Here is an 18,391-nt window from a genome sequence, read left to right as displayed (position 1 = left end):
TGTATTATTGTTTCCTTAATTTTTCTTGAAATGGACCCATTTTTTATTGAAGTATAGTTGATGTACAATATTATAAGTTACAGGTATACAGTATATAGTGAGACACAATTTTAAAGCTTATACTCCATTTATAGTTATTATAAAACATTGGCTATATTCCGGTTTTGTACAGTATATTCTTGTAGCTTATTTTATACCTATTAGTTTGTACCTCATAGTCCCCTCCTCCTATCATGCCCCTCCCCTCTTCCGTCTCCCCACTGGTAACCACTAGTCTGTTCTGTATATCTGCAAGTCTGCTTCTTTGTTGTTATAGTCACTAGTTTGTTGTATTTTTTAGATTCCACATGTAAGTGATATCATACAGTATATGTCTTTCTCTGACTTATTTCACTTAGCATAACGGCCTCAAAGTCTATCCATGTTGCTGCAAATGGCAAAATTTCATTCTTCTTTACTGATGAGTAGTATTTCATTATATATATATATATATATATATATATATACACACACACACACACACCACATCTTCTTTATTGATTCATCTATTGATGGACATTTAAGTTGCTTCTGTATCTTGGCAGTTGTAAATAATGACCCAGCTTTTTATTAACTCAAATTTGTTTTAAAAGCAATCTAGGTATTCCTACAGAAAATAGAATGTATTTTTGCCATAATTTATTTGTCATAAAAAAAGGTAACCTTAAATATAAAAAAAGTAAAACACAGCAGTTATTATATGCTAGATGAAAATTCTGCTTTCCAATGACAGTTCCGAGGCTGAAGGAAGCCCTCTCTTTGTCAAAGATCATGTTAGCAGGTGTTAGAAAGATGTTAAATCACGCTCATACAAAATCAAGGCTCTCCCCTTCGCATAATCTGAGAGATTGAAAGAGAAGTGAAAGAGAATGATCCCTAGTGAGGTCAGTGATATTTAAGGCCAGGTCTGTATACTGTCCAACATCCTTTAGAGAACTGCTTGTATTAAAATCCTTATCCAGAATGCAAACACTGATCCAGAATGATAAAGATTATAGCTGGTTAAGCTTTCACTTAGCCTCAGCCAAGTCCCTGGGATCTATGAGGCAGACCAGCATCTAGCACAGTTGATGCTTGTTGATGAATGAATGTATTTCTAACCCGCCATTGGTCAAAGGCTGGGTCCTTTGCACCTCTGTGTTCTGTTTTGTTTCATAAGCCTCCCTGAAAGATCCAGTGAACAATAAATGGCTCCGGCTAGTTGGCTTCTACATGAAGTCTAGCTACACTCATTATCTTATTACCATTCCCCACGTGCTGGTGGAATTGACTTTTTCCTTACCTACTGCGCATAACTAATTCCTAGACTTTACAGGGCCACCCTAAATCCAGAGCTCTCAGGAGCTATTCGTATGTAGGTATCTAAATCCTATAACATTCGTTCCTAAACTAATTATTAGCACCTGCTGGGGCCAGTTATCCTAGGTCCTAGAGATATCAGAGGATAGTGAGAAATGGACACTTTCTTGGGATACAGAGAAAGGCCACTTGGCAGCTGTTTCACCCCTAAAATTTAGTCAGTTGCTTAGCAACCTAATTGTCTTGTTGTTAGAGGAGTCATCAGAAAACACTACTTCCTGGGGACTTCTCCCAGAAGAGAGAATTCATGGCCTTCTCCACCTGGACCTTTTCTTTCTGGCTTTCGGGGGCATGGAGAAGGTCTGCAGAGGCTCAGAGGAAGACAAGAGTCAGATGTTTATCTTCAGGGAATCCAGCCTGTAGCCTTTACCACACTATAGGACTTCTAACAGCAGTGCCTTTCTAGGCATGAGGCTGGCACTGACAGATCTTCTTTTCCTTCTGTATTTATAGTCGGCTACGGTGAAGCTGTCAAAACCAGTGGCTCTGTGGACTCAGCAAGATGTCTGCAAGTGGCTGAAGAAACATTGTCCGAATCAGTATCAGATCTACAGTGAGTCATTCAAACAGCATGACATAACGGGTAAAGTATGCAGTATCCGAAATATTTCACTCCCTCTCCCTCTTCCCATCTCAATGGCCTTTCCTACACCCTTAAAATGAAAAAGCATCTCCCTGCTGAAATTGTCTGGCATGGGTTTACTTTAAAATGAACGATAAATTCCAGATCCGGGCATGCCATGCTACTTAACAAGCATAAGTGGTTATTACAGGGAACCATGGATTTTGAATGTCCAGTATAAAAGTATGTGGTAATCAGGGTAAGGGGTTGGGGGATCCTAGAGAAAATAAGAGTGTAGCAGTCCTAGAGTAAAGAAAGGGAGGAGATCCTTCAAATTAATTTGGTTACAGGGTCCGTAGGTAGATGTTTTAAGAAGAAAAGGTTTCTAAATAGGAAAATTCTGGACTGAATATAATAATACTAACTCACTGCCCCTGAGATGAATACCCTCAAAGCACAAATTAAGACTCCCTTTAAATCAAGGGGCTTCGAGTATTATATGTGGAAGTTGAGAAGCACTTGGCAGCAGGAAATATGACAACATAATGAACTGTAAAAGCCTGTAGGATCGTGTCTCTCAGTTGGAGAATGGAGTGGGTAAGAGGGAGCGGATAGGTCCACAGTGGGAGCCCATCAGAGTAAGGGGGTCTTTTGCAGACCTCGCCTGCCCACCTGCCTTGAGATGTTGCTTGATCTTGGGTACCATTCCTCCCACCCTCCTCTTCTGCAAACCCTATAATGAAAGATAGCATGGAGGAACATGCTCTGTGCACCAAAACTGTGCTTCAAGGTGGGAAAAAGTGTTGAGAAGACCTGATTCCAGTCCAGATTCTTCTTTTTTCTAAGCGAAAATTGACCCTCTAGTGGGAAAGGGACTTGCTGTCGAGTAGCTCAGCACACCTGATGCCAAGCCCTTTCCAAACTCATACCTTGCATCTTCAGAAATGCTAACCTCTTTATTCACTCCCGTCACTTTGAAAAGGGTCACGTCAAGCAGTTCAGTTCTTAGCCTGTAGCTTCAAAATCTGGGGCAGATCATACCTCCTTAGAGCAGGACTAGATGGATGGTTTTCAAAGTGCGTTCCGTGGAGCCCTTGGTTGCACTAGAGGCTGCCAGAGGGACATGCTTTGGGTTGAGATGGGTGTGTCTGTTTCACATATTCAAATTGCACAGAAAACTTGATTTGGAAAAAAAGCCTTCTAATATTAAATAACGTTTTTTAAAATTTTATTTTTATTTATTTATTTGGTTGCATTGGGTCTTCATCGCTGCACACAGGCTTTCTCCAGTTGCATCAAGCGGGGGCTACTCTTAGTTGTGGTGCGCGGGCTTCTCATTGCGGTGGTTTCTCTTGTTGCGGAGCTCCGGCTCTAGGCACATGGGCTTCAGTAGTTGTGGCACGTGGGCTCAGTAGTTGTGGCATGTGGGTTCAGTAGTTGTGGCACGTGGGCTCAGTAGTTGTGGCTCGTGGGCTCTAGAGCGCAGGCTCAGTAGTTGTGGTGCACGGACTTAATTGCTCCGCGGCACGTGGGATCTTCCTGGACCAGAGATCGAACCGGTGTCCCCTGCACTGGCAGGCGGATTCTTAACCACTTCACCAGGGAAGTCTCTAAATAACGCTGAGCTACATTATCAGAGATTCCTGATGACCAAGTTAGTAATGTTTAAATATGTAAGGAGCACACAGGTGTAGCTCAGAGTGAGTTAACAGAGAGTGAAATCCTCCTGACTTAAGCCTAGAAATGGTCCTTAATGTACTTCTTTTCTCCTCCGAACTGGAGGTAATGGCCCATTTGGATGAAATCCTGAAGGCAGTGTCAGAACTTAGCTTAGATTCCAAGTGTCTAGATTCTTTTTCTTAGTCCCTCCCTTAAGGATATAAGAAAATCCCAGTTATTCCACCCCTAGAATTTATCAACCAGTTAGTAACCATTTGGCTGATTATGGGAACCTTCATCAGATAATGTCTGTTTCTTAATGCTTGTGTGATAGTAATGGCAAAACCTTCTTCATGATCTTATGAGAAAGTAGTGTTATCTTTTGTTAGGGGTGGGAATTCTGTGATACCCTTGAGGGAAGGGTAAGCGTATATAAAGGTTTGAAAAGGATGAGCATTACACCCCCCTCAGAAATAAAGGTCTCATGCTTCAGTGCTTATGGAGTAAATGGTACCACTTCCTAAGGCTTTCTGCCAAGTGGCCTTGTGTTGCAAACAGCTGTCATATTGCTTTTGGTGGCATACTTGGTCTCCACAAACGCCTCTGGTGTCGGTAAATCGCAACCTTCTTGAGATCTTGGACAAGCTGCTTAACCTAGACAGGTCATTCAACCTCACTTCTTCATCTCCGAAACGGAGCTGATAATAATAACAATACCTGTCTCAGAGAGTCGTTGTGAAGATTAAATGAAATGATATAAACAAACCACTAAGTTAATCATTTATCGACACCTTCTACCTACTAGCACTGTGCCGTTCTTCATGTCGAAACTCATCTGGAGGTGTCTAAAATCATACTGTTACTTCATTCTGAGGGCAGCCTGTTTTCTGGCAAGAAAAGAAAGCAGGGGATTATTTGGGGACTTAGGAGAGAATGATTTCAGATTAACACTTGACACACACATCTTGCTGACCTTCACCTATTCAAGGCCTCAGAAGACCACTTTTGTCTCCTGTCCCTCTCCAAGGGTGAATGTAAACTACCCAAATGATCGCAGGTGCCAAGTGGCCCGAAGATAGCTTTCAGGACTGAAGCCAGAATGCAGTTCCAGCCCTGGGATGCTGGCGGCTGCAGGAATCCTAGTACCCTTGTAGGCTCTGATAAAATGGGCAAAGAGGATTGTGAAAAATCAAGACACGATGGCAGAGAGAGCCTCAGCAGCCGATGCAGACAGTAGAGTGTCTCAGAGTGAGGGCCGGGAGGGCGTTACAAGTGCCAGGTCAAAGCCCAGACTTGCAGCTTAGCTCCGTGATTCTGTAAAGGTGACTTGGTGTATTCCCGCTTTCTTCACCTGTGAAGAGGAGGTGATAATAGCACCCGCCTCAGAGTGTCGCTGGGAAAGTAGTTCACGGTCACAGTAAGCGGTGAATATTAGCTGCTGCTGCTTGCCTAAGTGCTGCTGTACTTTCTATGAGAACAAACCACACACGTAAACACTGATGAATTCATCCATCTTTGTTATCCTGAAAATTATAATGAGCACCTAAGGATGGGGGTTGGGATGTGGGCTGGTAAGTATCCTGTGCTTACCTGCGAGGCCACAATAAAGATGTCCATATGTCTCTTATTTATGCTTAGATTCTTGTGAGTACTGCTGTTCATTTATGTGTCTTAAAGCAAGGGTCTCCAATATCATGCTCATCAGGGAAGCATGTTATATCTCTGGAACATATAAACAGTCCCTTAATTTAGAGGCGCGTGGGACCATGACGATAAATAAAGACATATTAAATGGAAAGAAGAATCAGGAAGAAAAAAAGATGGGCTTTCTGATTACAGACCTGAGGCAAATCCCGCTCCTCCCACCCCGCCCCTGTTCTCCACCCCTCGACCTCTGACAAGTAATAACTGTGCAATATCACACAAGCTAGTTTCAAGTTAGTGATCTGAGAATAATATTTATCTTAAAGCGTTGTTGGAAAGGTTAAAGGGGATGATGCATGTGAAGGGTTTAGCTTTATGCCTGATACATAGCAGACATCTGTTTAGCAAGTATTTATGGAGCATCTACCCTGTACCAGGTTTGGGGAATACAGCAATAAATAAAATAGTCAGTGATCTGTGTAGGGAAAAAATTGTGCCTCCATAGAAAACCGTGCACCTTCACTAGCACATCATTTCGGGTTATCTAATTCTCATTCTACGAAGCTGTTCTACAACTCTGTAAGTTGTAGGTAAGTGATAGCAGTATAAAATAATTCTTGTTTGTAGATGTGTAAATTCTGTCCCACAGAGGTTCAGTTGACTTCCCAATCCACTGTGAAAAAGGTGAGTTTTGTCTCCCATTTACACATTCATTTCATTCCTCCTGATCTGAACATGTGTCTGCTCTTTGGTTTCTCCTTTGAGTTGGTTGTAACATCTTATCAGTTTCCACAAAATCTTAAACATGTGTTTATTTTTGTATATGATGAGGGTCAGGATTTTAACTTTTTTGAAAATTCCCCTTTAACCTTGGTAGTTGTTTCATTTTTTTAAATTGGTTTCAACCAACAATTCCACTACATTAACATCTTTCTGATGCCTTTGTTTAAAATACTTAAATTCTAAACAACACCACCCCCCACCCCCACCACCCCCACCCCCCCACCCCCCCCACCCCCCCACCCCCCCCACCCCCCCCCCGCCATCCAGTTTCTCCAAAGTCTAAGGAAACTTAAGGTATGTTTTAACACACCAGTATTCAAAACACTGTGCAAATTTCCTCTTAGAATTTCTGAGAATTTCATTGTGTCCAGAAGGCACCTGCTATTTTATGGCAGATGAGTTAAATCAGAAGAGATGCTACTAGTGGTAACTCCCTGCAGAAGTGCTCTTAACAGGCATAAGATGGTTAGAACACCTGAGAGGCATTAGGAGAGATATATTTAAATCATCAGATTAGGCTTGAAGGAAAGAAATTTGACTGTTTTCCTGTGCTTGCAAGATTCTTTCCCCCAGCTCTCTGAGGCCGGGCTTGGAATGTTGATGAGGAAGCTCTACTGGGGCCAGGTGTAAGCTCACAGGCAATGTTCGGATTCTTTGTTATGCACAGTTAAGAATCTTTTCAGGTTTGAGGCAGTTTCAGCCCCTGGCTGTGCCTGGTATTCTTCCTGCGGCGGCTGCTGAAGTCAACTCATTTCCTTCCTCATCAAGCCTTTCCTCCGTAAAGGGTTCTCCCCCCACAACTTTAAAGACTTATCTTCGTGGGTGAGGCGCTCAGAGCTCCCCAGAATACAAAGTGCATTTTTAGAAGCTATTTTGAATGTGTAAAAGGTTTCCACGTGGCCTGCTTCGTGGAACACGGGTGGGAATCCTTTAGATGTCTGCAGGAATAAATACTTACCCTGTGAATGTCCCCTGCAGGTGGTCAGTATTGACTTGTCATATTTCTCAGTGGTCTCCTACAAAATCAGTGAATACTTCAGGTTCTTTCTGTGCTTCGGACACTGCCCATTTGTACCTCTCTCCCCTTTTCAAAATATTCCTCTGGGATGTAACACCCTGAAATTTGGCCGTTCCGCTTATGCTATTGAATAAAGGGGAAAGCTCCTTATCTTTTTGAAACCTTTGGATTGTGGGCTCTGTGCATTTGCTAACATTTACCCTTCTGCTATTGTCTTCCTAGTCCTTTTTTTTTTTTTTTTTTTTTGCGGTACGCGGGCCTCTCACTGTCGTAGCCTCTCCCGTTGCGGAGCACAGGCTCCGGACGCGCAGGCTCAGCGGCCATGGCTCACGGGCCCAGCCGCTCCGCGGCATGTGGGATCTTCCCCGGACCGGGGCACGAACCCGCGTCCCCTGCATCGGCAGGCGCACTCCCAACCACTGCGCCACCAGGGAAGCCCCTTCCTAGTCTTTTATCACGGTTAGAATTGCCCATGGAGGTCGGTGGGGTGTGTAGTAAACAAGTGTCCAAAGAAGTGGAGTAATTATTTTATGTGCTGTACCTGTGAGAACACTACTTTGTGGAACCCAGTGGAACCCAATGAAATGTGGGCTTGTTGAGCTACCCCAGTGCTTTGTCTGCACATTTTCTTGTCTTTGTTGGTTTGCCCTCTGCATAGTGCATTCTACTTTTGTATATCTTTGTGTTTTGTTACATTTCTCTTCTGTATGAACTGCTCTACATTTTTTATTGAATCTCTAGCAGCATTTTATATCTGCATAGTAGAGTTTGGACATCATCGGGGCATGAGTTTCCACATATTAATTTTCCAATAACAGCATTTATTCTTCATTTTTAACGCCCTTTGATAGAAAGCTTACTAACATCACCTCTATACTCCTCCGCATTCTTAAACCTAGGATGCTGAATATGGTTGTCTTGATGATTCAGGATAATAGATTTCTGAATGTTGGAAGTGACTTCAGATGTCATCTGAGGTTTTATGGGGTCAGTTTAAAACTACGCCTTTCAATGAGAAATATGAATGGAGATCAGAATATCAGCTTCATTCCTGATAAAGCTTTTTTGGAGAATATCCTTTAGGTCTTCAGATGAATTGGTTTGCTAAGAATATTTTCCCTCTAAATGAGGTATTCTGGTCACTGGCACAGCTGGGAAGTGCCCCTCTAACCGCCTGGGAGAAAGCAGACTGCATCAGGCACACAGGTCACAAGACAGGACAGAACATGAGGCTGGGCTGGGCAAACCCGTTTCCTGCTTCCAAGGGCACCAAACAGAGGGGAGAAGAGAGAGGCCAGGAGTGTTAGGGAAGTTCTTCCATGAAGGAATAGGGTGGGGAACAAGTGTCCCCCTACCACTTCAATCAGATGTCTCCCCACATGTCCTTTCCAACATCCCTGCTAGATGGCCAGACAGCCATTGCTGAGACACCTCCAGGAATGAGCATTTCATAATTTTTAAAAGCAAACTGTTGTTTGTTTTGGTTCAAGATTTTGGATGACGGTGGCAGTTACAGTGCTTGGTTTTCCTTACTCCCTCCTACTCTGAGCTGCAGGGCTCTCAAATGCCATGCTTTCTTCTACCCTCCTCAAACCCACCGTTTTACCTGGATAATTCCAACTTCCTTTCAGGCTTTAGTTCAGATACCACCTCCTACAAAAGCCTTTCTTACTCCTCCTCTTCTGGATTAAGTAACCCATCCTGTAGCTCTCAGGATAAAAGCCCTATGATAGAACTTGTCCCATGAAGTTGATAGTTGAAAAATTTAATGATTAGAAAGTTCTGCGGAGGTTTTACTGAAACCCACCCCTAGATCCTGTTTAGGTTCCTGGGTTATAGAAACCTTTGCTGAAGAAAGCCCTTCATGACTGCCCCCCAGTACAGATTCACGTGCCAGGCCTCCATGGAGCCATGATGCCTTCCCCCAGCCTTTTCTTCATCCCAGTGGCCTGTTGAGTGGCTCTCCCAACATGCTTTCTCCCAATTCCTTTCTTCATCGCTAGTAAAGGTCTGATTTCTGCTACGCTGAAAACTTACACTCTGTTTGATGGGATTTCCCTAAAACTATTTGCCCTCTACCCATCTGTCTTCTCCTGCCTCTTGTTTCAGAAGGCATGCTCTTATTCCCTTCTACAAACAACCTTTTCTGCCTCTGCTTTAACCAGACGTCCCCTATATCCTCTGGATATTTGCTTCCTCAGTTACAGTCATCCTGTCATCTTCAGTCTAGCTACACTGGCTACCTCCTTTCTCTCTAAATACAGTTGACCCCTGAACGAAGTGGGTTTCATATACACATGTCCACTTATATGCAGATATTTTTCAATGGAAAATGCAATAGGACTGCATGGTTCATTGGATCCGCGGATGCAGGGGAGCCATGGATACGGAGGGCTGACAGTACTGCAGGCGGATTAACCCCCTCATTGTTCGCGGGTCAACTGTAGCTTCATTTTAGCCCCTTGACCAATCCCTTCCTATTCATTTCATTTATTTGTTAAATCATAATTAATTCATTTGTTTTATAAAATTTATGTGACCACTACCACATGCCAGGCAGAACACTGTACCCAACAGCTTCAGAATGTATGTACTTTCCAGTTCAGGGGACTTATTCACCATGATGTACTATACACCAGGGCACAAATCAGTGTCAGTAAATTTGAAAAACCTGAAGTGGCACAGGGTGCATTCTCTGACCGAAACAGAATTAATTTAGAAATCACTACCAAGATAATCAAGAAGATCCCAAATATTTAGAAACTTAATGCACATCCATGTAACCAGATGGGGGAGGGGGAAAAAATCGCAAGAGAAACTAAAACATATTTTGAACTGAATGATAGTAGAAACATTACTATTTCAAACGTTTGTGTGGTACAGCTACAGAACTTAGAGGAAAATTATAGCATGAAATGCCTGTATTAGAAAAGAAAGAAGAAAGAGTTGAACTTGATTAATTAAAATTTTACCTTAAGAAGTTAGAGAAGGAAGAATACTAATCTCAAAGAGCTGAAATCAGTAAGACACAAAACATACAGGCAATAAAGAAAATTAACAAAGGTAAACCTGATTCCTTGAAAAGATCAACAAAAATTGATAAATGTCTAGATAGTCTGAATGAGGGAAAAAAGACAGCATCAAGTGAGAAATTGGGGATATCACTAAGTTTTCTACATTCATTAAAAGAGCAGAAAATATTATGAACAGGTTTAAGCCCACATACTTAACAACTGAGATGAAATGGACTAATTCCTTAAAAACTATAACTTAACAATATCTGACTCAAGAAAGCTAGAAAATTTAAATAGCCATGGATCTCTTAATCAGTTAAACTTTTAATCAGAACTTCCCATAAAGAAAGCTTCAAGCACAGAAGGCTTTTTCCAATGAATTAAAACAGTCGAGAATTAGCAACCCAATTTTCACAAATTCTTTCAGAAAATAGAGAAAGGGGGAGCACTTCCAAACTCATTTTATGAGACCAGACTAACCCTGATACCAAAACCTGACAAAGATATTACAAGAATGGTGTGGTACGGACCAATATCCTTCATGAACATAAACCTACAAACCTTGACAAAATACAAGCAGGTTGAATCTCACAATAGACAAAAAGGATATCACATCATGGTCATGTGTGCATAGGAATGTAAAGTTGATTCCATTTTTGAAAATCGATGTGATTCGTCATGTTAAGAGTAAATGAAGAAAGTCATATGATCATCTCATTAGATGCAGAAGGCTTCTGATTTCAGCTCTGATATGTAAAGAGCTTGGATGTCATCACTCTAATCCTTACCACAAGGCAAAGCTGGACACTGAGTTTCCTGGTAGTCTGGTGGTTAGGGCTCCACACTTTTGCTGCCGAGGGGTTCAATCCCTGGTTGGGGAACTAAGATCCCACAAGCTGCGTGGTGCAGCCAAAAAAAAAAGCTGGACAAACTGAAAACCAGTGGGTTTTTTTTTTTTGGACCCATCAGAGAGCTGATGTCATAATGCAAATCACCCCCCTGAAATCTGGAGAGCAGGGCACATGCAGGAGATACAGAACCCCAAAGACCTGCTTAGCTGGAACAGAGACAGACCGGTAATAATGGACAAAATATTTGGACACTTCACAAGGAAGGTAAAAGCATGGCCAATAAGCACATGAAAATATGCCCAGCAATATTAAGTCATCAGGAAAATGCAGATACAACCCAGTGAGATATCATTTTACACCCAGTAGAATGGCTGAAGTTCAAAGGATTGGCACTACCAAGTGTTGCTGAAGATGTAGAGCAACTGGATCCCTTGTACACTGTTGTGAGTAAATGTGGTGCCACCAGATGCAGAAAGTAAATTTCTTACACAGTTAATCACACACTTATTAGATGATCTGCCGTTCTGCTCTCAGATATTCACTAAAGAGAATCCGAAACATATTCATAAAAATTCCAGTCCACTCATATCCAAAAGAGCTTTACTCAGACAAAAATTTTAAACAACCCTTAGGTCCATCAAGAGTAGAATGGGTAAAACAAAGTGTGCTGTATTCACACCAGAAACAATGCAGAACAATACAAAGGAACCAACTACTGATGCATATGACAACATGAATGAATGTCACGTTGTACTCAGAAAGAAGTTAGAAAGAAGAGAACACACACAGCGTGCTTCCAATCATATGAAATTCTAAAACAACAAAATTAACTTACAGTGATGGCAGTGAGATCGGTGGTTACTTCTGGGGGTGTGTGTGGCGGGGTACTAGAAGGGAGATTGATACGAAGAGAAGCAACAGGACTGTCTGTGCTGATGAAAATGCTTCGTACCTTTGTCACAGTTATCTATTTGGCACCTCAGATCTGTGAAATTTATTGTAAACAAGTTATATCTCAAAGCTGGTTTTTACAAGCTTGTGTGCTTTCCAGATTTTCTAAAATGGACATACTGTTTTTAAAAGGAAAAAAGGGTCATCCTGCGTCTTTCCATACTAGCTGTAGGATCATTTAGGTTAAAGGTAGTTAGGTGAATAGATAGAGTTTTCTATTCATTTATCTATAATATATAGTTATAGATAATGAGATTGAGTTTGAAAATCCACTTTATGCATTTTTCACTGGAAGAATAATCAGATACCAGAACATTCTTATAAAGAAAGGTATAGTCTGCCAGTTGTTGGAAGATGTACTGCTGACGAAAGGAGAACAGTTCTCTTGTCTCATTGAGATTCTGCTTGTCTGAGCCTACACCTGTGCATCCAAGATACTTGTATTTCACAGATGAGTTAAATTTCAGAAAATATTCATTGCCATAGCATACAGTTGGCCCTTTTATATTTTATTAATAGCTTTTTCAATTAAAAACTACTCTCGCCACCGTTTTATAAACCAAAGGAATTTTAACAAAAAAAAAGACCCTCATGGCTTAAAAATGGAGTACATTTCACTTTAAGAAATACATACATTGTTTTTATTTCTCCCATTTTCATCACAGATCAGCGCGGCTTTGTTAAGTTAGTTAAGGAAACTACTGCTCTTGGGGACATTTATTGATATTCTAAGTACATCATTTATTTAATATTAGAGATGGTATGCGGCAGGATAAGAATGGAAGTTGTCACCAAATGAACTGTGTTGTTTCACAGATCAGAACAAGAACAGAAGGAATATACTTTTCTTAACCAGCAGCATAGACTTAAATACACCTCATACACTGCTCTTGTATCACCTACTGACTGCTTTCTGTAGAATTATTATAATCAAGGCTCCTCTCACAGGTGGGGGGGTTGCTATGGTTACCAGTTTTCTCTTGGATGACCCTCCCCTCCTGTCATCACCTCTATAGGTTTTATAGTGTGGGAAACAGACTAAAGGAAAAGGCTTGCCTAGGTCCCACGGCCAGGAAATGGGGAGCTGGTGTCAGGAGCTAGCTTTCTAAACCCTTATCCCAGTGCCCCTCTCACTTACAAGATACCCTTTTCCCGGCCAGCACCAGATAGCAGACCCACACCAAGGGCTTCTGAGACCTGAGAAATGCCAGTGCCAGCCAGAAGGAATCGCCTTACCAAAGTTGTAGCCCTGGAGCAGTCCTGCTTTAGAAAACCCCTGACATCTTGAATAATGCCAGTTGTTTCTTGGAGGTTTTCTATGTGCAAGAGGCTCTGCTGAGAACTGTCCACCTGTCGAGTACCTAGAACTGTCTGGAACCATTCAGTGTTAGCAAATTGTAGTTCTCAATCTTGCAAGCTGTTACAGGTGAGGAAGCGAGGCCCAGACTTCAGTGGGAGACTCAAGCTGAGCGCTTAACATCAACAGGACCTACCACACAGGCTTGTTGGGAGGTGAAAGGAGTTAAAACATACTTAGAACAGTGCCAGGTACATCGTAGGGGCTCAATAAATGTTACCTGTCATCCTCATTATTGGTCTGTGTTTAGTAAGTGAGAAGCATTTAATGAGGACCACCATGGGCTCTGCACCGTGCTCACCGCAGTGAGATAGAAAAGCAAGGCACCACTGGTTCCATGGTGTCGGACTAGAAGGCACCTCGTCCTGCCTCCTGTTATTCCCATGAGGAAACAGAGGCCTGGAGCTAAACTGAGCTGTGCAAAGGGCACACAAGTTCTTGGATTACCAGGAGCTGTTAAAAGCTAAGTCACATTGTTACGGGACAACAGGAGACCCATTCTTAGGGACAGTCCAGCAGGTTGCTTGGCTTAGAAGTAATCAGAGTAGGGGCCCAAACCAGACAAGACTCCCTCTTAGTGAGCGTGTTTTTCCACTCCCAATTCCAGGAGCAGAGTGAAGGTTTTATAGCCACCAATTCGATCTCATACTTCCTTACTTTCAACCAGATCCAGCTTTTCCTTCTCTTCCCCCTCTTTATGCCACCTTTCCAGTTCCCTATGAGAATGTCACATTATAATAAATCAAATATGACCAAAGGTCTAGCTTCCTTTGCTCCTGAGCTTTTGACCCTGTCAGAGGAATTAAGTCAATGAAGCACAACCTGTCCTGAGAAGTCCCTGTTTGCTTTTCAGCTTCTGTATCAATTTGATTCCTTTTCTCCTGATGGTTTTGTTAATTACTCTGTTTTGTTTTGCTTTTTACTTTGCGTGTTTTTAGAACATGCTGAAGTCAGATTGTAAAATTGGAGGTCCCCTCCCCTTGGTTTCGCTCCCAATCCCTGTTTGAAAATTACTATACTGTGTACTCCCTACCCGGCGAGTCAGATCTCCCATCCATCCGCACAGAGCCCAGGCTGTGTGCGCAGAGCCTCTATTGCTGCGTGCTTTTGGGGGATTGGAAATGAGCCCTTTTAGAGGCCACCTGCTAAGTGGACCGATGACTCTCCTCCTTCAGACAGCACTGTTTATGGTGATGAGTGTGAAGCTGTGTATCAGCAGAAGGAACTGAAGCCCACACACGGGATTGATTCTATTTAAGAGCCTGTGGCGCTGTTTGCATGAAATACTATTGTCCTCAAGAGGTCTTGGCCAATGTCATTCTAGGCCATTTGTGTGTGACTCTCATGTTCCTCATTCAGAGTTCCACTAGATATGTTTTCCAGCTCCCATATTTATTTTAGGGTGATGTGGCTGTTGAGTGTTTAATTGCTCCTGACAAGTTTCATATCTTGGAAAGTTATGAAAGATTAGAGAAAGCAGGGGCGTGGAGACCTGTGATGGGGTCCCCTCCGCCGATGAGTCCCCTTGGCCAAGTCTAACCTCTCTGAGCCTCAGTTTCCCTTTCTCTAAAATAAAATTATGATAATATACCTTACAAAGTTGGTATCAGTTACTGTTGTTGGTGGTGATCTATAACTGTTTGGACTCCATACAAAGGTTTGTAAGAAGCAGAGTATAGAAATTACTTTGCAAATGGTAAAGAATGATACAAATGTATATATGTGTGTGTGTGTATGCATATATATACATGTGTATGTGTAGTTCTTGTTTCACTGTTTAAGAGTATCTCAGTTCTCTAATTAGGGCCCTAAAAACTATCAACTTCAACTTCCCCAGCCCACCAAAATTTTGCTTTGTCCCATGCCTTTTTGAGTAGTCTAATTATTGCAAATAAATATCAACTTATCTCCCAAACAGGTACTTAGCAGCAAATACTCCCAAGACATTTCTCTAGTAACTCAGAGTGTAAAGAATTCAGAAAATTTGATTCTTGATAATTAAGACAATTATCATGATGTTAGGGAAAACCATATATTATTTAAAATATTTCGGTGTTTTCATGCCAGGCACTCCAGTAAGTATTTTGCATATATTTTTATCTTCACAATAACCCCATAAGGTAATATTATTCCTATTTCACAAATGAGAAACATGAGACTCAGAAAACTTAGGTATATTGTCTTACGTCATATCAGGCTAAAAGTGGCCAAGTCAAGGATTTTTCCAGGGCCATCTGAATCCAAAGCTCATGTTCTGACCTCTGTGCTATGAAAGATAGCATCATACAAGTACAGGTGAGTGATACACAAAGGAAGGTTGGGGTAAATACCAAAGGGGACTTGAGAAGGAACTCTTATCTATAAGTCTGGTTTATTAGGAAAGCTGCTTGGAGGAGGCTGAATTCGTGTACAATTTTAGAAGAGAAAGTCCCTGAAATATCAAATTGTATTTACATATTTTGTTTGATCCTGATAGAATTTTTTAAATTATTTATTATTTTTGGCTGCGTTGGGTCTTCATTGCTGCGCGTGAGCTTTCTCTAGTTGTGGCGAGCCAGGGCTACTCTTCATCGCAGTGTGCAGGCTTCTCATTGCGGTGGCTTCTTTTGTTGCGGAGCACAGGCTCTAGGCACGCGGGCTTCAGTAGTTGTGACGCATGGGCTTCAATAGTTGTGGCACTCAGCCTCAGTAGTTGTGGCGCATGGTGTAGTGCGTAGGCGTAGTAGTTGCTCCGCAGCATGTGGGATCTTCCTGGACCAGGGCTCGAACCCGTGTCCCCTGCATTGGCAGGTGGATTCTTAACCACTGAGCCACCAGGTAAGTCCCTGATAGAATTTTAAAAGAAAATATAACAGCTTCCGAGCCACGAACCTCACCACTCCCTGTTGCCTCAGACCATGCCTCTTTTTACGCTGTGTTAGACCTGCCTGAGCCTGAAAGCATTTGGGTTTCTGAATCCAGAGGAGGGAACAGTGAAGGAGGTGGAGATAGATCAGAGGGGTAGATCGAGAGTTCCATTGGAGAAGGCCTGAGTGTCAGGTTGAGGAAATTAGATTTTCCTCTCTTGAGTGTCATTCAACACCGATCAGTGATAAAGCATTTTTCTAGATGAGTGAAATGATAAGCTCAAAGCAGTCTTGGAAAAAAATCAAATGTGCGGATGAGACATCGCCAATGTATGAGTTGTTGGCCCAGGTGGATTCTGAAGCGTTTTCCCTTTCCCAGCCACCAAAGGTGGTTCCATGCCTAACTCCCTTTCCAAAAAGCCCCCATCCCTCTCATTACTCTAAGAGTAGAGGTCAGTAGTGATGAATTTTCTCAACATCCCTCCCTGCAGTATTATCTGCGTTCTTACCCTCCCTTCACTGTTTCCTTTATGTCTCTGAGAGAAAAAAAATCTCTGTGCCAAATCCAGTGCCCTAGCCATACTCTTCTCCCTGCCCACCTACCCTTCCTCCTCCCACACCAGAATTTTATTCATTTGTTTTTCCCTTTCTTCTGGGTTTAGACTTTTTGCCTCCACTTTTGCATTTCAGTTTGAAAACATGCTGTATTCTGTCTACATCCCCTCCTCACGATTCTTACTCGCATCTCTGTGGTCTAGATATTCCATCTTTCTGCTACACAATCTCCCATAATCCAACTTTATGGCTCTCTAAGAAATCATTCTTTTGTCATTTTAAACCAGACTCAACCGGGTCACTTACTGCATTTAAAAAAAAATGAAATATGTGTGTATATGTAGATTATGTATGTGTATACGTATATATGTATATAAGTAAAACCTACTGGATGAAGCCCAGATTCTTAAGCTTGGCATAATCATTCCTCATCTTCATTTTAGCCATTCCTTGTATCCATCCTATTCCAGAACTGCAGCAGACCACTCTCGTTCTTGTCCCAATATTCACCTAGTGAACTTTTAATGATTTTCAAGGCCTAACTCAAATTATTCCTCTCTTTCCTGCATTCCTTGGACCTTTCCAAGCAGAATTCATTTTTCTCATTCTGAATTTTCTTTACATTTTTTTTTACAACAAATGACAGCTATTATTGTTAATATTATAAGACATCATTTGGTTACACATTCATCTCCCTTCCACCAGCCCAGAAACTCCTCTAGGGTAGAAAGAGCATCTGATATATCTTACCACCTATAGCTGTGTTAACCCAGTGCCTGGCATAAAATAGACATTGTGTTGATTGGATTAAACTGAGTTTGTTCTTCCTTTGATAGACTTAGCCCTGAATTTAAAGCCGTTCTTCGCTTCCATTGATAAGAATACTTCGATTAGTCCTTCAGTTTCCTGATTTGCCTCCTTTTCATGAAACTCATCCTATCCTTTCCTAGCTTCAATTTCTTATAATTACATTCCATTGATAATCAAGTCTCTCTTCCTGTCTCATTCTTGGAGAAGCCCCGTCTTTTTTAAAAAATTCCAATTTTGAATCTGTACCAAGCCCCCAAATGCCATCTTTAAATGTATTTGAATGACAGACTCTCAAAATTTTGCAGGATCCAGAGTCCCATGTTTCCTTCAGACGGGTCTTCCCAAAGATGTTTTGGCAGGCTGTGTCTGGATCTCCGCTCAGTGCCACGAGTGATTGTCACCATGTTGTAGAAGCTTGCTGGACCCACTGAAATTCATCAGACAGGTGTTATTTTGTAGGGTGGAAAGAATATTCTTTATCTGAGAAGCTTCTGTTTAGGGTAGCAGGGCAGGAGTACAGAATGTCACACCATAGCTACATTTTGTGCTAGTTTGCCTGTGTTTCACAAGTACAAAGCGTAATGCAAATATAGCATTATGATTTCAGTCATTCAGATGTCTGGACTTGGATGCAACAGGGCTAGATTGAATCCCAGCCCTTCATGGCAAATTAGCAAACCCCAAACTACCTTAATGACATTGGTACTATCTCAGAGATTATAACTGACACAGAAGAAATGAGAACAGTGAGTGGCTAAAGTTGCTAATATGGAGCGTTAGATAATGGTGGGACGAGGTATCTTCTATAAAAGAAGTGGTTAATAATAGGTAGAGTAATATTTTTGACAGTTTCCTAACATACAAGGAACAGTGTTAAACGCTTCTTCTGCATTAATGACTCTAAGCAGAGTTATCCTTCTCTTTATGTATGGGGAAAGTGGAC

At 41.8% G+C, this 18,391-nt stretch overlaps 1 protein-coding gene across 1 annotated transcript in view; it reads left to right on the top strand.

Annotated features, from left to right (window-relative positions):
• The window catches only part of SAMD12 (sterile alpha motif domain containing 12), a 405,166-nt gene that overhangs the window by 183,709 nt on the left and 203,066 nt on the right, over window positions 1–18,391 (top strand). Inside the window, exon 3 of the mRNA XM_065895582.1 lies at window positions 1,852–1,981. Coding sequence (XP_065751654.1) covers window positions 1,852–1,981 — 130 coding nt within the window. The remainder of the gene's footprint in view (window positions 1–1,851; window positions 1,982–18,391) is intronic.

Source organism: Phocoena phocoena, chromosome 17 (assembly GCF_963924675.1).
Source record: "Phocoena phocoena chromosome 17, mPhoPho1.1, whole genome shotgun sequence".
Taxonomy (NCBI): Eukaryota; Metazoa; Chordata; class Mammalia; order Artiodactyla; family Phocoenidae; genus Phocoena; species Phocoena phocoena.
Note: the sequence above shows the minus strand (reverse complement) of the source record. Positions and strands in the feature narration are given on the sequence as shown.